This window comes from Pithys albifrons, chromosome 13 (genome assembly GCF_047495875.1).
Source record: "Pithys albifrons albifrons isolate INPA30051 chromosome 13, PitAlb_v1, whole genome shotgun sequence".
Taxonomy (NCBI): Eukaryota; Metazoa; Chordata; class Aves; order Passeriformes; family Thamnophilidae; genus Pithys; species Pithys albifrons.
The window spans coordinates 20,495,390-20,518,359 of record NC_092470.1 but is presented as its reverse complement, the minus strand read 5'-3'; the positions used below and the strand labels follow the sequence as shown (position 1 = coordinate 20,518,359).

Genomic DNA, 22,970 nt, shown 5'->3' with positions numbered 1-22,970 from the left:
CGGGATGCAGGAGCGGGCGGGGGATGAAGGAGCGGGCACGGGATGCTCCCGCTTTCCACGCGGGATGCTCCCGTTTTTGCGTGGGATGCGGGAGCGGGCGCGGGACCGAGATGCTCCCGCTTTTCAAGCGGGATGCGGGAGTGGGACCGGGATGCTCCCGCTTTTCACGCGGCATGCGGGAGCGGGCGTGGGATGCGGGAGCGGGATGCGGGAGTGAGAGCAGGATGCTCCCATTTTCACGTGGGATGCGGGACCTGGATGCTCCCGCTTTTCACGCGGGATGCGGGAGTGGGACTGGGATGCTCCCGCTTTTCACGTGGGATGCGGGAGTGGGATGCGGGACCGGGACAATCCCGCTTTTCACGCGGGATGCGGGAGTGGGATGCGGGACCGGGATGCTCCCCCTTTTCACGCGGAATGCGGGAGCGGGACCGGGATGCTCCCGCTTTTCACGCGGGATGCGGGATGCGGGAGTGGGATGCGGGACCGGGATGCTCCCGCTTTTCACACGGGATGCGGGAGCGGGACCGGGATTCTCCCGCTTTTCACGCGGGATGCGGGACCGGGATGCGGGACCGGGACGCTCCCGCTTTTCACGCGGGATGCGGGAGTGGGATGCGGGACCGGGATGCTCCCGCTTTTCACGCGGGACGCGGGACCGGGATTCTCCCGCTTTTCACGCGGGACGCGGGAGTGGGATGCGGGACCGGGATGCTCCCGCTTTTCACGCGGGATGCGGGAGCGGGATGCGGGACCGGGATGCTCCCGCTTTTCACGCGGGATGCGGGAGCGGGATGCGGGACCGGGATGCTCCCGCTTTTCACGCGGGATGCGGGAGCGGGATGCGGGAGCGGGATGGTCCCGCTTTTCACGCGGGATGCGGGAGCGGGCGCGGCTCGCCCGCGGTGCCTCTTTAGCCCTCCCCGTGCCCACCGCGAGCTGCTCCCAAGTCGCCCAAGCTTCGGAAAACACACTAATCATCCGAATCTCAGGTGCATCCAATTTGTTATTCACACTCTCCCGATGCCAGGGCGGAAAAAAAAAAACACCCGCCTGGCGGAGACAGATGCACCGAGAGCCTTAAATGACAGCTTTGGCCTCCGGAAGTGCGAGCGCTCCAGCAAAATGTAGTACAGCCTGCAGGTGAAATGTCTGGAGCTCCATATGGAGCGCGGAAAATTAACAACGAGAGGAAAATCGCTGGAGCAGCGGGGAGTCGGGATCGAGAAAAAAAAAAAAAAAAGCCCGACCGGAAAAAAGAGGAGGAGAAAAAATCAGCAAGAGAGGGGGGAAAAATTTAGAGATGGGGAAAGAGGAGGAATAAATTAATGGGGTGTGAAAAGAGTCAAAGCTTTGCAATACCCGGGGCAGTGTTTGCTCAGGTGGGGGGAGCGGGGTGGGAGGGGAGGAGAGGGAATGGGAATGGGAGCAGGGAATGGGAATGGGGAATGGGAACAGGGAATGGGAATGGGAATGGGAACGGAGAGCAGGGAATGGGAACGGGGAATGGGGAGCAGGGAATGGGAACGGAGAATGGGAACAGGGAATGGGAACGGGGAGCAGGAAATGGGAACGGGGAGCAGGGAATGGGAATGGGAGCAGGGAATGGGAATGGGAGCAGGGAATGGGAATGGGAGCAGGGAATGGGAACAGGGAATGGGAATGGGGAGCAGGGAATGGGAATGGGGAGCAGGAAATGGGAATGGGGAGCAGGAAATGGGAATGGGGAGCAGGAAATGGGAATGGGGAGCAGGGAATGGGGAGCAGGAAATGGGAATGGGGAGCAGGAAATGGGAATGGGGAGCAGGAAATGGGAATGGGGATGGGAACAGGGAGCAGGGAATGGGAACGGGGAATGGGGAATGGGAACAGGGAATGGGGAGCAGGGAATGGGAATGGGAGCAAGAAAATGGGAATGGGAGCAGGGAATGGGAACAGGGAATGGGAATGGGGAGCAGGGAATGACAATGGGGAGCAGGGAATGGCAATGGGAGCAGGGAATGGGAATGGGGAGCAGGGAATGGCAATGGGAGCAAGAAAATGAGAATGGGAACAGGGAATGGGAATGGGGAGAAGTAGGATGGGAGAGGGGAACAGGGAATAGGAATGGGAGCAAGAAAATGAGAATGGGAGCAGGAGCAGGGAATGGGAAGGGGAGCAGGGAGCAGGGAATGGGAATGGGAGCAGGGAGCAGGGAATGGGAATGGGAACAGGGAATGGGGAGCTGGGAATGGGAACAGGGAGCAGGGAATGGGGAGCAGGGAATGGGAATGGGAGCAAGAAAATGGGAATGGGGAGCAGAGAATGGGGAGCAGGGAATGGGAATGGGGAGAAGTGGGATGGGAATGGGGAGAAGTGGGATGGGAATGGGGAGAAGTGGGATGGGAATGGGGAGCAGGGAGACGGGAATGGGAGCAGGAAAAAGGAATGGGGAGAAGTGGGGTGGGAAGGGGTGGAATTTGAAGCTCCAGGCTTCACTGTGTGGTTTGTTCAGATCTTTGGGATTCCAATTCCAATTTAATTCAATTTGTGAGGGGCCTTCATCTTTTGGTGTATTTTTTTTTACAGTTCTCTGTGTAAAACCCAAATCACATAAATTAAGGTTAAACTTTTAAAATAAAATACAAACTGAATTTCCTTCCCTGTGTGCCTGCCTGGGGCTGGACCAGCAACTGGGGTCGGAAAAAGGAGGTTCCTTTGGGGTTTTCTTTAAGGTTTATGTAAAAAATTATTTCAGAGTATTTGTGTGTGTGAGCACAGGCACCATCCCTGCTACTTTTAATAGAATAATTCAATAATTTCATAATGCAAAGAAATCAGGGGTGAATGTGCCCTGAGGCCCCTTCAGTTTGTACCTACAGAAAACCCTATGGGCAAAAAAACCACTTCCAAAAGGGAGTTTTACATCATGCCCATGCCCAGGAAAACCACCAAACCAGCACCAAATTTAGATATTAATTCTATTTTAAGGACTGGAATTCCCTGTGCAAAGTTTTGAGAGAGGAAAAATCTGTTCTGACCATCACTAGTTGTCATTTCCTTGCTCAGACCACACTTAAAATACTGATTGTGGGGATTATATTCTGTGTATTGAGACAAAAAATAATATAATTATTGCTGATAATTAAATATTAACTCTCAACACACCCACAAGCCACTTCACTGCCACGAGGAGCTGCACATTTAAGTGCTCTCAGAATAATCTTAATTGTGAGGATGAAATGACTGTGAGCTGAATAAATGTCAGCAAAAGAAATGCTTAGAAAAGAAACACTCAGAAAAGATGTGGAGAATGGGAAGTTCTGCCATTAAAATGTTCTATTTTTATCACTAAAACAGTCAGGAGATGAAACAATCCTGCTGCCTATTGGAGGCTCCTGAATTCCCACTATAAATCCCCTTCATTTAAACTGAATTTACACACACCACTTGTCTGTGTCTTAAAAAAAAAACAGAGAAAAAGGGGGGAAAAAAAATCCCTGGAAAAAACCCCCCATTTCCAGGGAATTTCAGGTGCTCTCATGCAGGTGGCCACATTTCCCACCTTGGGAGGGGAGCAACTTCCAAGTTATTCAGGGATAAATTTGGAATACACTCAGGATTAACTTCACTCCTTGATTAACTTCACTCCTTGATTAACTTCCCTCCTTGGATAAGCCACTGAAGTGAGGAGGATTTATAAAGTGACTGCAGAATCAGGCCCTTACCAGGGAAAGAAATAAATATTTGGGCATTAAACCCTCTGTGAATTCTCCCCCTAATCAAAGAGGGTCCCCCCAAGAGGCTTCTCGTGTCCCCCCATGGCCCCACGTGCCCCAAATCCGTATTTTTCCCAAAGCAGCTGCTTGCAAAGCTCAGTGGCCACAGGGCCAAGTTTCACCTCCTCAACTGGTTCACATTACAAAATATACACAATTTCATGGGCTACTGACTTGCCAAATATTCTTTCCCAAACCCTCTCCCTTTTTTAATTAGAACAGCAAAAAAAAAAAAAAAAAAAAAGGATCTTAAACTGGTTTGCTCCCAGATCAGGAAGGGATTTTTTCTCAAATCCTGTGCAATGTTCTCCTTCCCCACTCTCTGACACTTCCAGGGTTATTTTAATTTAAATTATCCCCCCCTCCCAACCCTTGGATTTCATTGGGTTGGAAAAGACCTCCGAGATCATCGAGTCCAACCCTTGGATTTCGGGGCACAAAATCCAGGAATGTCCAAAGTAGGGAGGATTCCCCACCACAATTCTCTTCCAACCCTCCCTTCGAAGTTCCATTTCAAAAACATGCAAAAAAAAAAAAAACCCTGCTCATCACGGCACTGAAAAAGCGAAAAATCCGAGTATTTCCACACATTCCAAACCTTCCCGAGTCCCTGAAAGTGTCAGGAGGATTGGCCTGAAGACGGGAGAGGGAAGGAGGCCCAGCCTATTATTCAATAACCACGTTTGTGAGGCATCTGCATAATCTAACCATGCATAAATTAGTGTGTGTATTACAACAGTTATTTGCATAATAATAGCAAGTTAATAGATGCTTAAAGAGCACAGACCAACACCACCTTTAAATCAGACATTGCCTGCAGGCACTGGGATCTGTACAGACCAAGAGGCAGAAAACAGCCCTCATCAAACATATGAAAACATCAAACCCACAGTCAAATAATTCATTTTAGTCCCTGGACATTTCACTTTTCTCCCCCCTCTCTCCCAGGAAAGAATAATTTGAGGAGCTGCTGAACAGTTTAATGTTGTGAATTTAAAGGACCCAGCAAAGGCAGTGCTGGAGTGGTTGGTTTGGTTACAGTTTTATGGGGTTTGAGCACAAAATGGAAAATCTTCTGTGGTGATTCAGGGCTCGGCATCGACCCAGCCAAGAGTTTTGCCACCACCAAGTTCAGGTAGGAAGTTAGAAAATGCCAGGATCTAAATAAAATACTAATATCAAGTCCTCTTAAAAGGGAAAATCCAGAGCTCCCTTAAGTGTTCCATCCCCATGACATCTTTGAGAAGATTTGAGGATGTTGGACCACCATTCAAAAATCAGAATTAAAAATTAAATCATGAAAAGAGGGGCAGATACACCTTTCTGCTTTAAAAAAAAAAAAAGTGGTGTTGTATATACCAGATTATTTTTAATCTCACCCCAAACCCATCATTAACATCATCATAATTTTCAGCGTCTGCAGGAGAGAGGAAATAAAAAAAAAAATAAAAAAAAAAAGGAAAAAAATCAATAGAGACTTTGAAGTGACTCCTTGCAGATCCCACTTTTCAATTTAACAGGACAGATTTATTTGTGTGTGGCTCCAACGTTGCCAATTGCTCCCTGCACCTTCATACATAGGAATGAATGTCACAGTGGCAAAGCAGCAGTAATGAACAATCTTACCTGAGGATATGGAAACCTCCCAAGAGCAAGCTGGGAAAGGAAATAATATTTGTCTAGTTAGAGAGATTTGCATGGAGGGCACAGTTCCTGCAAGAGAGAAAAGGACTCAACTCCTGCCCTGCAGCAGGGGGTGGCAGAGGAGGGCTGTGCCCAGGGGGCACCTCTGTGCCCACCACCCCCTTCCTCTGTGCCCACCACCCCCTTCCTCCATGCCCACCACCCCATTCTGTTTCTCCATGCCCACCACCCCCTTCCTCCACGCCCACCACCCTGTTCCTCCATGCCCACCACCCCCTTCCTCCATGCCCACCACCCCCTTCCTCCGTGCCCACCACCCCCTTCCTCCGTGCCCACCACCCCCTTCCTCCATGCCCACCACCCCCTTCCTCCATGCCCACCACCCCCTTCCTCCATGCCCACCACTCTGTTCCTTTGTGCCCACCACCCCCTTCCTCCATGCCCACCCCTCCGTTCCTCCATGCCCACCACCCCCTTCCTCCATGCCCATCACTGTTCCTCCATGTCCACCACCCCGTTCCTCCATGCCCACCACCCCGTTCCTCCATGCCCACCACCCCCTTCCTCCATGCCCACCCCTCCATTCCTCCGTGCCCACCACCCCGTTCCTCCATGCCCATCACTGTTCCTCCATGCCCACCCCTCCATTCCTCCGTGCCCACCACCCCGTTCCTCAGGTTCCCCCAACCCCCTGGTCTGCACCACTCCCTCTGGAGCTCCAGTTCCACACTGGGAATGGGAGCTGAGCCCAGCCCAGCTCCCAGTGATCCTTGGCTGGAGGGACTGGGCAGCAGCCCCAAGCCCTGGCCCTTCCCTGGCTGGCTCAGGGCACATCTCTGGGCTCCAGAGCTCAGCTCTGTGTCCCTGTTGTGGATCCCAGGTGGGATCTGGCCAGAGACCCCCAGGACAAACCTCAACCTTCCATCACATCTACCTTTGACTGCCCATGACATCAACTGCATTTGCTGCCTCTGCTGCTGCAAAGTCAATTAATGCCTCACAGAGGGGTCCCAAACTCAATATTTTGCTTATCTTGTGAAGGAACATTCCACTGGCCACAGCTAATAAAGATTCCAAGAATTCTTCTTCGTACTAGAGAGGTTTTCCCCCTTGACATCAGAACCTTGGAAACCATTTCAGCAAAATCTGAGTAGTTTTTTAAGTTATTTTGGCTGCTATTCAGGCAAGGCCTGGGGTTTTCAGGGGTAGAATCACAGAACTATTCAGGTTGGAAAAGCCCTCTCAGACCATCAAGTCCAACCATCCCCAGCACTGCCAGGGCCACCACTGGCCCATGTCCCCAAGTGCCACATCCAGGTGGCTGTTAAATCCCCCCAGGAGTGGGGACTCCCCCCGTGCCCTGGGCAGCCCCTTCCAGTGCCTGACAGCCCTTTCCATGCAGGAATTGCCCCCAGTACCCAACCCACCCATGTCCTGGCACAGCCTGGGCTGACATGGGGCACTCAGAGCAGCCCTGCCCTGACCTGCTGGTTGTCCCCACCTCTCTGCAGGGTCTACAGAGGAGCCAGGAGCTTCTCCACACCCCATGAGCCCCTCCCAAGGAGGGTCTCCCACAAAGGTCATGGATGTTCTGCCCTCACGGACCTCCCTGTGTGATGCCCAAGTTCCATCCCATCAGACCAGCACCAGGGAAGGTCTGATCCATTCCATCCAGAGGCCACTCCCTGTGCCAGCCCTGGGCAAAAGCTGCTCCCAGCACCTGCACTGCCAGTGACACCTGAGCCCCCCTAGCCTTGGTTACCTGACCTGGCCCTCTGGGCAGCGCCAGCTGTGCCCACCCCTGATGAAATTTCAGCCCTGCTGGCAGCACAAAGGCAGCCTGAGCAGGAACAATGGGGCACAGGCAGAGCTGCAGCGAGGTAGGGACTGAGGGGGCACCAGAGCAGAGCCCCCCAGCCCAGGGAAAGGGCAGAGGTGGTGCCCTTCCTGCAGTGCCAGCTGCTCTCCAAAGCCAGGGCAGAGCTGCCCCTTGCAGAGCCTCAGAGACACTGCAGACACAGAGCAGGTCCTGCAGTGTTTGTGGAAGAGAAACCACAGAGATGACACCATTTCTTGGGGGCTACTCTCAAACTGAGCTTCTGCAATAGTGAATTTGCTGCCTTTATCCAGAAGGTCATGGAGATGCTCCAGGGGCTGGAGCCCCTTTGGAGCCAGGCTGGGACAGCTGGAGGGGTCACCCGGAGAAGAGAAGGCTCCAGGGACACCTGAGAGTCCCTGCCAGGGCCTAAAGGGGCTCCAGGAGAGCTGGAGAGGGACTGGGGACAAGGGATGGAGGGACAGGACACAGGGAATGGCTTCCCACTGCCAGAGGGCAGGGATAGGTGGGATATTGGGAAGGAATTCCTGGCTGGGAGGGTGGGCAGGCCCTGGCACAGGTTGGGCAGAGAAGCTGTGGCTGCCCCAGCCCAGGGAGTACCCAAGATCAGGCTGGATGGGGCTTGGAGCAACCTGGGCTGGTGGTAGAACAAGATGATCTTGGAAGATGTCCCTTCCAGCCCAGGATTCCATGACCATTCCCCTCTCAGAACAGTCACTCTGGTCACTCCCATGGAAGGCTTTGAAAAACCTGCTACATGGTTAAGCAGAGCCCCTGAAGTTTCTGTCCCACTCAGCCTCACAGAGCAGGAGCTGCCAACACATCCTCTGTCACCTTCCTTTGGCAGGACCAGCCTCACATTCCAAGCAGCACTCTGAGACCCTAAAAAATCTTCCTGCTGCAAGAGCCACAAATGCCTTAAAGAAAACTACAATTGCCTAATTCTTTTCCATCAACAGAAGCAGAATAATTCCTGATGTGTCCAGTGACCACTGGCTGAAGAGCAGGAAAGGAAGGTAACAACCATCCCACTGCAGAACAAGGAGATAGTGATGGTTGCAAGCACAGAGCAGGAAAACAACCTCAGGGCTGACCTCAACCCAAGCATTCCCATTCCCATTCCCATCCCTGATCCCTCTCCCTGAGCATCCCACAGCTCAGCAGGGGCCACAAAAGCAGCAGAGTAACTGAGCAAAGAGGAGTTTCCTGAGGATGGAGGTACAGGGTGATAAAGGAGCTTGGGAGGATACAAAATGCACCAGCAACAGGTTTTTTGGGGGGGATGATAAAAAGAAACCCCTTTCCCAGTGAAGCTGCTCCTGCCTGAGACGTGCAGAAAGAGGCAGGGCCAGTTCCCCAAGCCCTGAACCATCACTCAGTTCCTCCCCTCACACTCGTTTCCTCCCTGCAAGATTGTCAAGGTATTATAAATTAGGAAACTTAGCCAAGAGTCTGTAATCCTGCCTGAAATAGCCTGCAGATCTGTCACTGTACTAAATGTGTTTCAGATTTAATGAAGCTTTAATGTCCTTTTTAATTTTGCCTGTTTCTGTAGCACCAGGGGTCGAGTGAGGCAATCAGCACTCAAGAGGGAGGTTTGCTTTAAAACCAGCAAAACCTCATTTGCTTATGAGTTGCACTGTATTTTCTTAATTAAATTTACTAAGTAAAATGGTTTAAGTTCAGCCAACCAATGACCTCGATACGTAGACTCTGATTTATAAAGAGTGTCACAGTGAAAGGGGGAAAAAAAAGCCCCAAAACAAACAGATTAAAGGGATTTCAAACTCTGTGTCATCTCAACATGAGGACCAAGCCCAGTGCAGGACAGAAAAACAAACTTCAGAGCAACACAGTGGCCAAAACTTCTCTGCATTTACAGGAGGAGCCTCCTGAACTTGTCATCTTTTTAAGGCATTATCCCAAAAATGTAACATTTTCATTGGCACTATTTCAGTTTGGGAAATGATCAGCATTTCCTGTCACTGAGCAGAGAAGGGAGTGGTTGAACTTCAAGGAGTTGGTTTTCCTTTCCCTGTGGATTCCTTCCTGATGCTTGGATTGGGTATCCCAGAAGTTTTTCCCAACCCCAAGGACTCTGGGATTCTGTTCCCACTACAAAGGAACTGAAAAAAACAGCACTAAAAAGGCCCAGTGAGTTCAAAGAGCAGGATGGGGTGGAGAGACAGAGGAGAGTGAGATGGATCAGCCAGAAATGGTCCAGAGTGAGACCTTTGCCAGCCCAGCTCACCATGGAACAACCACCTGGAGAGGGTTGGGGGGCTTGGGGGGGTGGGATTTATAACAATTACCTTGGGAAAGGAGGGAGGGAGGAGAGGGAGGGGAAGGGAGGAGGGAGGGGAAGGGAGGAGGGAGGGGAAGGGAGGAGGGAGGGGAAGGGAGGAGGGAGGGGAAGGGAGGAGGGAGGGGAAGGGAGGAGGGAGGGGAAGGGAGGAGGGAGGGGAAGGGAGGAGGGAGGGGAAGGGAGGAGGGAGGGGAAGGGAGGAGGGAGGGGAAGGGAGGAGGGAGGGGAAGGGAAGAGGGAGGGGAAGGGAAGAGGGAGGGGAAGGGAAGAGGGAGGGGAAGGGAAGAGGGAGGGGAAGGGAAGAGGGAGGGGAAGGAAGAGGGAGGGGAAGGGAAGAGGGGGGGGAAGGGAAGAGGGGGGGGAAGGGAAGAGGGGGGGGAAGGGAAGAGGGAGGGAAAAGGGGGGAAAGGGAGGGAAGGGGGGGAAAAGGAGGAAAAAGGAGGAAAAAGGGGGGAAAAGGGGGGAAAAGGGGGGAAAAGGGGGGAAAAGGGGGGAAAAGGGGGGAAAAGGGGGGAAAAGGGGGGAAAAGGGGGGAAAAGGGGGGAAAAGGGGGGAAAAAAAGGGAGGAAAAGGGGGGAAAAAAGGGAGGAAAAGGGAGGAAAAGGGAGGAAAAGGGAGGAAAAGGGAGGAAAAGGGAGGAAAAGGGAGGAAAAGGGAGGAAAAGGGAGGAAAAAGGAGGAAAAAGGAGGAAAAAGGAGGAAAAAGGAGGAAAAGGGGAAAAGGAAGAAAAAGGGGAAAAGGAGGAAAAAGGGGGAAAGGAGAAAAAGGGGGAAAGGAGAAAAAGGGGGAAAGGAGAAAAAGGGGGAAAGGAGAAAAAGGGGGAAAGGAGAAAAAGGGGGAAAGGAGAAAAAGGGGGAAAGGAGAAAAAGGGGGAAAGGAGAAAAAGGGGGAAAGGAGAAAAAGGGGGAAAGGAGAAAAAGGGGGAAAGGAGAAAAAGGGGGAAAGGAGGAAAAAGGGGGAAAGGAAAAAGGAAGGGCTGCACCATCAGATCTTCAAGCAGTGCTTGATAAATTGAGAAATAATCCCAGATGATGAGATCCCAGGCAGAGGCACAGGGTGCACAGATGCTGATTTTTATCAAACTATCAAATTTTTATATAAATTGAAATAAAAATGTATCGAAATATCAAACTGTTATGTGATTATTCAAAAAAAAAAAGCAGAAAGGCAAAAAGACCCATCAAGCCTCTGGAATGAGCTCCCATAAGCAGGGCTGGAAATCCTGTTCCCAAACACATTTAATGTGCAGATTCCAATGACTTGTGGAAACAGTGGAATTTCCCATTTTGGAAGTGGAAAGGGAACTACAGGAATCCTCTTTGCCTATTGGGAATAAAATCCCAGCACCTCCCTCTGTGTCCTCCCTGCAAAGTGTCTGAGGGAGGGAAATCCAAACCACATTTTCAGGACACTCAGGCAAGGAAAGTTTCCCACTTGGATTATTGTGGGTGTTGGTGTTTAATTTGCAGTTCCCTGGAAAGGGTGGGATGTTTTCCTTCTTCCCAGAGACACATCCCACGTTTCTCAGAACTGCAAATGGAAAGGAAGCACTTCCAGCATGGGCAGAGCTGGAGCTCGAGGAGGCCTTGAGAGCCTGAAATGTGCTCAAATTTGTGCTTAATTACCTCGTGCCCATTTCACACAATTAAATCTCCATCCCAGGCTTGTTGCATTTAGATTGTGCACTGCAGTTAAAGCCTCGTTTGATGGGAAAGCAGAAGCCACTTCAGAACATCCAGACATGGGAAACTTTAAAAATCAGACTTAACTACTGGATAACACAAAATTCCCTGGGTGAAATTCCATTCCAAGACCAATTTATACATTCCTAGATAGATGGGCTTCAAATCACCTGAAACTCTGCTGGGTATGGACCTTAATAAATATTAAATACCTCAAAAACTACTGGAAGATTTTTCTTTCCTTCTAATATCAATTTCCTTGTCCTCTTATTGCACAGTTCAAAAAAAAAAAAAAAAAAATCCAAAAGGATATAAGAGCAATTTAACAGCCTTAAAGTGCTTCTGAGGTTAAACTGCCAACAAAGAGGAGCAGGAACACAAAGCATCTTGAAGTAGGGTTTCAATTAAACGTGCAGGATTTAGTAATGCAGGCCCAGGAACAAAAAAAAAAATAAAAAATAAAATAAAATAAAAAAAAGAGTTACAAATTAATTTAATCTTCTGCCTATAGTTTGCAGCTGCACTCCAGAGTGTCTGGGGCTTAAAGAACAAAGCCCTGAAAGGCCTGGAATGGGGAAAGCTTCAATTTTTAATGTCTGAGGCCATTAACTGAGGACTTGGGGAGCCCCATGGAGGGGCAGGAGATGGATGGAGGGGCAGAGCAAAGGGGGCAGCACCCCGGGCACTGCTGCCACCCCAGCACGAGGGTGCCCTGAGCACCCCTGGGCCACCCCTTGGCTGGGGAACAGCAGCTCGAGGTGTCTCTGTCTCTGTCTCTCTCAAACTGCAAAAAATATGTTGGAAATCAAAGCCTGAGTCGCCTTAATTAAAGATAATTAGTTTCACTTTGCCTTCTTTTAAATATGAACTGCAGTGCCAAGACAAGGCTGAGCCAGGGAGGATTCAAGGGCACAAACCCGCCCTGGGAGGAGGCATTTACTGCAAAGGTGGCACTGAGGATGGCACAGCCTCTCCCAGAGGAGGCACTGAGGATGGCACAGCCTCTCCCAGAGGGGCACAGGTGGCACCAAGGAGGGCACAGCCTCTCCCAGAGGAGGCACTGAGGATGGCACAGCCTCTCCCAGAGGGGCAAAGGTGGCACTGAGGATGGCACAGCCTCTCCCAGAGGAGGCACTGAGGATGGCACAGCCTCTCCCAGAGGGGCAAAGGTGGCACTGAGGATGGCACAGCCTCTCCCAGAGGGGCACAGGTGACACTGGGGATGGCACAACCTCTCCCAGAGGGGCAGAGGTGGCACTGAGGATAGCACAGCCTCTCCCAGAGGAGGCACTGAGGATGGCACAGCCTCTCCCAGAGGGGCACAGGTGGCACTGAGGATGGCACAACCTCTCCCAGAGGGGCAGAGGTGGCACTGAGGATAGCACAGCCTCTCCCAGAGGTGGCACTGAGGATAGCACAGCCTCTCCCAGAGGAGGCACTGAGGATGGCACAGCCCATCCCAGAGGGGCAAAGGTGGCACTGAGGATGGCACAGCCTCTCCCAGAGGGGCAGAGGTGACACTGAGGATGGCACAGCCTCTCCCAGAGGGGCAGAGGTGGCACTGAGGATGGCACAGCCTCTCCAGAAGGGCAGAGGTGGTACTCAGGATGGCACAGCCCATCCCAGAGGGGCAGAGGTGGCACTGAGGATTTTAGAAGTAGGAAGGGCTCTATCACCCAGTGCAATAGGGACCAATGATCTGCAGGATCCTGGAATGGTCTGGGGTGGAAGGGCCTTTTAAAGGTCATTAATCCATCCTGCCCTGGGCAGGGACAATTCCCACTGGCCCAGGGGGCTCCAGCCTGGCCTGGGACACTGCCAGGGATGGGGCAGCCACAGCTGCTCTGGGCACCTGTGCCAGGGCCTGCCCACCCTCACAGATAGATAAAAATATAGATACAGATTATGTATCTAATATATAATGAACCTCCCTGTTCCAGGGCCTGCCCACCTTAATAAATATATAAATATATATATATACACACAGATTATTTATTTAATATATAATAAACCTCCCTGTGCCAGGGCCTGCCCACCTTAATAAATATATAAATATATATACAGATTATTTATCTAATATATAACACAACCTACCTGTGCCAAGGTCTCACCACTCTCAGATATATATAAAAATACATATTCAGATTATTTATCTAATATATAATAAACCTCCTTGTGCCAGGGCCTGCCCACTTTCATAAATATATAAATATATATATACATTATCTATCTAGTATATAATAAACCTCCCTGTGCCAGGGCCTGTCCACCTTCATAAATATATAAATATATAAATATATATACAGATTATTTATCTAATATATAATACAACCTACCTGTGCCAGGGCCTGCCCACCTTCATAAATATATAAAAATATATATATATATACAGATTATTTATCTAATATATAACACAACCTACCTGTGCCAGGGCCTGCCCACCTTCATAAATATCTATATATATATATATATATTTATATATATATAAAAATATCTAAATATACATATACATTATATTTTTATATATTTTTTATTTATATATATATTTTTATATATATATATATTTATATATATATAATGTATCTAACATATAATACAACCTACCTGTGTCAGGGCCTGCCCACCTTCATAAATATATATATATATATATATATACTGATTATTTATCTAATATATAACACAACCTACCTGTGCCAGGGCCTGCCCACCTTCATAAATATATATATATATATACTGATTATTTATCTAATATATAACACAACCTACCTGTGCCAGGGCCTGCCCACCTTCATAAATATCTAAATATATATATATATTTATATATATATAAAAATATCTAAATATATATATACATTATATTTTTATATATTTTTTATTTATATATATATATTTTTATATATATATATATATTTATATATATATAATGTATCTAACATATAATACAACCTACCTGTGCCAGGGCCTGCCCACCTTCATAAATATATAAATATATATATACAGATTATCTAATATATAATAAACCTCCCTGTGCCAAGGCCTCACCACTCTCATATATATATATAAATACACACACACATTGTCTATCTAATCTATAACACAACCCACTCCACACATCCCCAACCCTGCAATCCTCTGCACAATCCCCACTCCAACCCCCCCAGCCGGTGCCACCCCTTTCCTGCCCCTTCCTGTGCCCAGGTGGAGCCCTGAGTTACTCCCGTGGCAGCTGAGGAGCCATCCCTGAGAACGTGACCCAGCCAGGTCTCCCCACCCCAGCTGGACCTCAACTCCCCCCCACTGCAGCTCCCCCAGCACCCTCCCCCTGCCCAGGGGTCCAGCCCAGAGCAGCAGGAGGATAAATCATCCTGGAATGCCACCCTGGCCGAGCTGAGCTGCGAGTGCAGCATGTGCAGCTTCCAAGGCACTGAAGCAAAGGCCCAGAAAATACACTAATTACTGCAAGTTCTGGTCACTGAGTGATTGATAACACTCTGCCAGGCAACTTCCCCAGCACACAGCAATTATTAATTCATGACCCAACCCTCAGGCACTGGGCCCTTTGCTGCCACACCAGGGCTGAGCTGGGGCTGGACATGGGCTGGTCCCAGCACGGGGGTGGCTCCAGGTGCCAACGGGCACCGCTCGGACAGAGCCACCCAAAGAGCCCTGGGGGGAGAAATGAGCCAAATCCAGGCCAAAGGAATACAAAGAGAGGCCAAAGAACCAAAGAGAGGCCAAAGAATACAAAGAGAGGCCAAAGAATACAAAGAGAGGCCAAAGAACCAAAGAGAGGCCAAAGAATACAAAGAGAGGCCAAAGAATACAAAGAGAGACCAAAGAATACAAAGAGAGACCAAAGAATACAAAGAGAGGCCAAAGAATACAAAGAGAGGCCAAAAGAATAAAAAGAGAGGCCAAAATAATTAAATAGAGGGCAAAAGAATAAAATAGAGGCCAAAAGAATAAAATAAAGGCCAAAGAATACAAAGAGAGGCCAAAGAATACAAAGAGAGGCCAAAGAATACAAAGAGAGGCCAAAGAATACAAAGAGAGGCCAAAAGAATAAAAAGAGAGGCCAAAATAATTAAATAGAGGGCAAAAGAATAAAATAGAGGCCAAAAGAATAAAATAAAGGCCAAAGAATACAAAGAGAGGCCAAAGAATACAAAGAGAGGCCAAAGAATACAAAGAGAGGCCAAAGAATACAAAGAGAGACCAAAGAATACAAAGAGAGGGCAAAAGAATAAAAGAGAGGCCAAAAGAATAAAAAGAGAGGCCAAAAGAATAAAATAGGGGCCAAAAGAATACAAAGAGAGGCCAAAAGAATAAAAGAGAGGCCAAAAGAATAAAATAGAGGCCAAAGAACCAAAGAGAGGCCAAAGAATACAAAGAGAGCCCAAAAGAATAAAATAGAGGCCAAAAGAATACAAAGAAAGGCCAAAGGAATACAAAGAGAGGCCAAAAGAATAAAAAGAAAGGCCAAAGAATAAAAAGAGAGGCCAAAGAATACAAAGAGAGGCCAAAAGAATAAAAAGAGAGCCCAAAAGAATTAAATAGAGGGCAAAAGAATAAAAAGAGAGCCCAAAAGAATAAAATAGAGGCCAAAAGAATAAAATAGAGGCCAAAAGAATAAAATAGAGGCCAAAAGAATAAAAGAGAGGGCAAAAGAATAAAAGAGAGGGCAAAAGAATAAAATAGAGGCCAAAAGAATAAAATAGAGGCCAAAAGAATAAAAAGAGAGGCCAAAAGAATTAAATAGAGGCCAAAAGAATAGAATAGGGGCCAACTTTGCCCCCAGAAGGAGCTCCTGAAGTGCCTCACTCTGTATGGAATGGCTGAAAATACCTAAATATTCCTCAACAAGAAGGATTTTGGTTGTTGAGTGAATTCTGCATGTTCCAGCCCAGCCAAGAGCTGCCACCAAGGCACAGACATCACACCACAGTCCTCACAACCTGACAGGAACCATGTGAGGCTCAGGGCAAAAAAAAGCACTTTTTCTATTCTTGCTTTTCCTTAATCTCAAAGGAAACACGTCCAGCACTTTGCAGTCCCACCCACTGACCATCCATGGTCCAAGGCAGCTCAAGGCAGGACTCTGCCCTCAGGAAAGCAAAAAGTAAGGGCCAACAATTAACTGGTTTCTCCATAAATCCCAAAATCCCAGACTATTCTGAGTTGGAGGGACCCACAAGGATCATTGAGTCCAACTCTTCAGTCAGTGACCCACACAGGGGATTGAATCCATGACCCACACAGGGGATTGAATCCATCACCCACACAGGGGATCGAACCCATGACCCACACAGGGGATTGAACTCATCACCCACACAGGGGATTGAACCCATCACCCACACAGGGGATTGAACCCATGACCCACACAGGGGATTGAATCCATGACCCACACAGGGGATTGAACCCATCACCCACACAGGGGATCAAACCCATGACCCACACAGGGGATTGAACCCATGACCCACACAGGGGATTGAACCCATCACCCACACAGGGGATTGAATCCATCACCCACACAGGGGATTGAATCCATCACCCACACAGGGGATCGAACCCATGACCCACACAGGGGATTGAATCCATCACCCACACGGGGGATTGAACCCATCACCCACACAGGGGATTGAACCCATGACCCACACAGGGGATTGAACTCATCACCCACACAGGGGATTGAACCCATGACCCACACAGGGGATTGAACCCATCACCCACACAGGGGATTGAATCCATCACCCACACAGGGGATTGAATCCATCACCCACACAGGGGATTGAACCCATGACCCACACAGGGGATTGAATCCATCACCCACACGGGGGATTGAACCCATCACCCACACAGGGGATTGAACCCATGACCCACACAGGGGATTGAACCCATGACCCACACAGGGGATTGAATCCATCACCCACACAGGGGATTGAACCCATCACCCACACAGGGGATTGAATCCATGACCCACACAGGGGATTGAACCCATCACCCACACAGGGGATTGAACCCATCACCCACACAGGGGATTGAACCCATCACCCACACAGGGGATTGAATCCATCACCCACACAGAGGATTGAATCCATCACCCACACAGGGGATTGAATCCATGACCCACACAGGGGATTGAATCCATGGCCCACACAGGGGATTGAACCCATGACCCACACAGGGGATTGAACCCATCACCCACACGGGGGATCGAACTCATCACCCACACAGGGGACTGAACCCATCACCCACACGGGGGATTGAATCCATCACCCACACAGGGGATTGAATCCATCACCCACACAGGGGATTGAATCCATCACCCACACAGGGGATTGAACTCATCACCCACACAGGGGATTGAACCCATCACCCACACAGGGGATCGAACCCATGACCCACACAGGGGATTGAACCCATGACCCACACAGGGGATTGAACCCATCACCCACACAGGGGATTGAACCCATCACCCACACAGGGGATTGAATCCATCACCCACACAGGGGATTGAATCCATGACCTTGGGCATTGCTACAACCAAGTCTGAACCAACTGAGCTGATCCCAGGGCTGATTCCTCTCCCAGAAGAGTCTGGCCAAGGGCTGGGGTGATGGTCCAGCTCCCCCTGGGGCTCTGCTGCCCCACAGAGGAGGTGGCAGCCCAGGGGAGGGAGTCCAGGACCCCACAAACACTTGGGGCAGCTTGTTTGGCTCCTGTGTTCATGTTCTTTAGAGGGATGTGCAGTGACAAAGGGACAGTTGTCACACCCACCTGCTGGGGCTGGCACAGGGCTGGGCTTGGCATTGGCTCAGAGAGGGCTGGAATTCAGGGAGGGGAAAGGGGGAATAAAGGAAAAAAGAAATAAAGGAATAAAGGGAAGGGGGAAGGGAAAAGGAGGAATAAAGGAAATAAGAAAAACAGGAAAAAAAGAAATAAAGGAAAGGGAGAAGGGAAAAGGGATGGGAGAGGAAAGGGGGGAATAAAGGGAAAAAGAAATAAAGAAATAAAGGAAATGGAGAAGGGAAAAGGGACAAGGGAAGGAAAGGGGGAATAAAGGGAAAAAGAAATAAAGAAATAAAGGAAAGGAGGAAGGAAAAAGGGACAAGGGAAGGAAAGGGGGAATAAAGGGAAAAAGAAATAAAGAAATAAATGGAAGGGAGAAGGGAAAAGGGACAAGGGAAGGAAAGGGGGAATAAAGGGAAAAAAGAAATAAAGAAATAAAGGAAAGGGGGAAGGGAAAAGGGACAAGGGAAGGAAAGGGGAAATAAAGGAAAAAAAGAAAAAAGAAATAAAGGAAAGGGGGAAGGGAAAAGGGACAAGGGAGGGAAAGGGGGAATAAAGGAAAAAAGAAAAACGGGAAAAAAGAAATAAAGAAATAAAGGAAAGGGGGAAGGGAAAAGGGACAAGGGAAGGAAAGGGGGAATAAAGGAAAAAAGAAAAACAAGAAAAAAAAGAAATAAAGGAAAGGGGGAAGGAAAAAGGGACAAGGGAAGGAAAGAGGGAATAAAGGGAAAAAGAAAAACAGGAAAAAAGAAATAAAGAAATAAAGGAAAGGGGGAAGGGAAAAGGGATGGGGAAGGAAAGGGGGAAAGGGGGAGAGGGGAAAAGGGGTTTCAGATTCTCCCCCACACCTCTCAATTACAGAATTAGTGATGCTGGAAAAGACCTCTAAGAACATCCAGTCCAACCATTAACAGTTCCAGCAGCAAACCCTGTCCCCAAGCACCACATCTGCACATGTTCTTCAGGTCAGGGTCTAGAACTGAGGAAAGACCAAGCCCAACACCCCCAGAGCAGGGAAATGCTGCAGAAGACAAACTGTGCTCTGCAGAATTTCCCTCAGATCAGCTCACAGCCCTGACCCTGACCCATTATCACTTCAAAGCTGACAATACCTGACTGATCACACTTTTTAGGCTCCTCAGAAAGAGATCTGAAGCCTCCCCCTCCTTGACCAGATGAATTATGAGTCTTGACACCAGTTTTATGCAGTTAAACATCTTAAAGATTGAAGTGCTTTTCGAGCATCATCTTCAAGCAGAGCTTCTTCTCCTGGAGCACCCTCTTCAAACATCTTGCTCTGCTCCTCCTTGCCTTTGTTGGGCTCAATGGTGCTCATGAGCCCTTCCATGTTCTGTCTGTGCCTCTCCAGCTGCTCCCACACCCAGGGGGATGAAGAGGCTCCACAGCACAGGCAGGGAGTGCACTCAGGATTAACCACTTGGGCCTGAAATCCCATCATGTGTGGGACAAATCCTGGTGTCCCTTGGGCTGGGGATGCCACTCAGAGCTGCCCTCAGTGCCACTGCCAACACCTGCCTGCAGGGATTCACCACCAACCCCTGCCAGGTGGGCTGAAAAGGGTTTTGGCAATGAATTTATTGCTTGGAAACACAACAGGAGTGACTTTTTGGGCTCCCAAATGGGAAATCACAGAATCATAGAATGGATTGGGTTGGAAAAGACCTCCAAGATCAGCAAGTCCAACCCTTGATCCAACCCCACTGGGATCACCAGCCCAGGGCACTGAGTGCCCTGGGCTGGTGATCACAGTAGGGTTGGATCAAGATGTGGTGGATTCTCACTCAGTGTCACATCCATAGAATCACAGAATGGATTGGGTTGGAAAAGACCTCCCAGATCATCAAGTCCAACCCTTGGGCCAACTCCAGTCCCTTTACCAGATCATGGCACTCAGTGCCACGGCCAAGCTCAGCTGAAAAACCTCCAGGGATGGGGAATCCACCCCCTCTCTGGGCAGCCCATTCCAATCCCTGAGCACTCTCTCTGCAAAGAATTTCCTTCTGATCTCCAACTTCAATTTCCCCTCCAGAGCTTGAGCCCATCGTGCCCCCTTGTCCTATTGCTGAGTGCCTGGGAGAAGAGACCAACCCCCACCTGGGCAGAACTTCCCTTCAGGCAGTTCCAGACAGTGCTGAGGTCACCTCTGAGCCTCCTCTTCTCCAGGCTGAACATCCCCAGCTCCCTCAGCCTCTCCCCACAGCACTTGTGCTCCAGTCCCTTCTCCAGCCTTGTTGCTCTTCTCACTTGGCTTGGAAGAGACCTCAGAGATCATCAAATCCAACCCTTGATCCAACCCCACTGGGATCACTCTGGCACTCTGTGCCCTGGGCTGGTGATCACAGTGGGGTTGGATCAAGACATGGTGGATTCTCACTCAGTGTCACATCCACAGACTCACAGAATGGATTGGGTTGGAAAAGACCTCTGAGATCATCAAGTCCAACCCTTGGTCCAACTCCAGTCCCTTTACCAGATCATGGCACTCAGTGCCACAGCCAAGCTCAACTGAAAAACCTCCAGGGATGGGGAATCCACCCCCTCTCTGGGCAGCCCATTCCAATCCCTGAGCACTCTCTCTGCAAAGAATTTCTTTCTGCTCTCCAGCTTCAATTTCCCCTCCAGAGCTTGAGCCCATCGTGCCCCCTTGTCCTATTGCTGAGTGCCTGGGAGAAGAGACCAACCCCCACCTGGCCCCCACCCTGTTGGGGTAAGGAAATTGCTGTGCCATGCATGGAAATCTTTGCCTACCTCCATGAAGGAAATGCCCAGGCTCCAAACATCGGAGTGGATCCCATATTGCTCTCCAGAAATCCTCTCAGGCTGCAGAGACATGGAAGGAAACATCAGCCTGAGCCTGGCAAAGCAACCCAGAGGCTTTGCTGCCCCAAACCCAGCCCAGGGCAAGCAAAGCAACTGCAAACATCTCATGGAACATCCTGGGCTGGGAGGGACCCCCAAGGATCATGGAGACCAACAGGACACCCCAACAATCCCACCATGTGCTGGGAGGGACCCACAAGGATCATGGAGACCAACAGGACACCCCAACAATCCCACCATGTGCTGGGAGGGACCCCCAAGGATCATGGAGACCAACAGGACACCCCAACAATCCCACCATGTGCTGGGAGGGACCCCCAAGGATCATGGAGACCAACAGGACACTCCAACAATCCCACCATGTGCTGGGAGGGACCCCCAAGGATCATGGAGACCAACAGGACACACCAACAATCCCACCATGTGCTGGGAGGGACCCCCAAGGATCATGGAGACCAACAGGACACCCCAACAATCCCACCATGTGCTGGGAGGGACCCCCAAGGATCATGGAGACCAACAGGACACCCCCAACAATCCCACCATGTGCTGGGAGGGACCCCCAAGGATCATGGAGACCAACAGGACACCCCCAACAATCCCACCATGTGCTGGGAGGGACCCCCAAGGATCATGGAGACCAACAGGACACCCCAACAATCCCACCATGTGCTGGGAGGGACCCCCAAGGATCATGGAGACCAACAGGACACCCCAACAATCCCACCATGTGCTGGGAGCATTGTCCAAACTCTCCTTGGGCAGTGCCCACCACCCTCTGGGGGAAGGACCTTTCCTGAGATCCCACCTGACCCTCCCTGGCACAGCTCCAGTCATGCTCTGCTCCCAGAGTGTGGCACTGCCCCCTGTGCCAAAGCTGCAGACACCAAAACCCACCAAGGAGTCACCCAAACCCACCAAGGAGTCACCCAAACCCACCAAGAAGTGAAAACCCACCAAGAAGTCACCAAAACCCACAAGAAGTCACCAAAACCCACCAAGAAGTCACCAAAACCCACCAAGAAGTCAAAACCCACCAAGAAGACAAAACCCACCAAGAAGTCACCAAAACACACTTAGAAGTCACCAAAACCCACCAAGGAGTCAAAGCCCACAAAGAAGTCACCAAAACCCACCAAGAAGTCACCAAAACCCACAAGAAGTCACCAAACCCACCAAGAAGTCACCCAAACCCACCAAGAAGTCACCAAAACCCACAAAGAAGTCACCAAACCCACCAAGAAGTCACCAAAACCCACCAAGAAGTCACCAAAACCCACCAAGAAGTCACCCAAACACACTTAGAAGTCACCAAAACCCACTCAGAAGTCACCAAAACCCACCAAGAAGTCAAAACCCACAAGAAGTCACCAAAACCCACCAAGAAGTCAAAGCCCACAAAGAAGTCACCAAAACCCACAAAGAAGTCACCAAAACCCACCCAGAAGTCACCAAAACCCACCAAGAAGTCACCAAAACCCACCAAGAAGTCAAAACCCACCAAGAAGTCACCAAAACCCACAAGAAGTCACCAAAACCCACAAGAAGTCACCAAAACCCACAAGAAGTCACCAAACCCACCAAGAAGTCACCCAAACCCACCAAGAAGTCACCCAAACCCACCAAGAAGTCACCAAAACCCAGCCCAGCAAAGCTCCTCCCAGAGACCAATCCCCTTCAGGAAAAGCTGCCTCCCTGCTTTGCTCTGTCCCTCCAAAGTCAGCCCTGACATCTGTGCTGGGGCTCTTTTATCCCAGGAAAAAGGGGAGTTGGTGCCCACAAACAAGGTCAAGTTGAGGTTTGTGTCCATCCATCCCAAAGCAAGGAAAATCCTCCTCATGTGGAGCCAAGATCATGTGGGGAATCATCATTTTTTAAGGCACTTGGGTTAAAAATCCAGGTTATTGAAGCCCAAAGAGCCACCAAAGCCACACGTGGGCAATGGCATTTTATGCACCTCTTAATTTCCCTTTTGACCTACAGAAAAATAAAAGGCCCTGGCTCCAAAAAGTTTAATTCCTCCTGAAATGGAATGCTGTAAAATCTCCCTGCTGGTTTTGCCTGGAAAGCCACAAGTGAAGCATTTCCAAGGTCAAGCAGAGCAGGAAATGTGC

General features: G+C 49.7%; 1 protein-coding gene across 1 annotated transcript in view; it reads right to left on the bottom strand.

Annotated features, from left to right (window-relative positions):
• Positions 1-22,970, bottom strand: part of MAP2K5 (mitogen-activated protein kinase kinase 5) — a 175,026-nt gene that overhangs the window by 65,698 nt on the left and 86,358 nt on the right. The window contains exons 16-17 of the mRNA XM_071568130.1: positions 20,785-20,856; positions 5,385-5,414 (exon numbers count right to left, since the gene is read on the bottom strand). Coding sequence (XP_071424231.1) covers positions 5,385-5,414; positions 20,785-20,856 — 102 coding nt within the window. The remainder of the gene's footprint in view (positions 1-5,384; positions 5,415-20,784; positions 20,857-22,970) is intronic.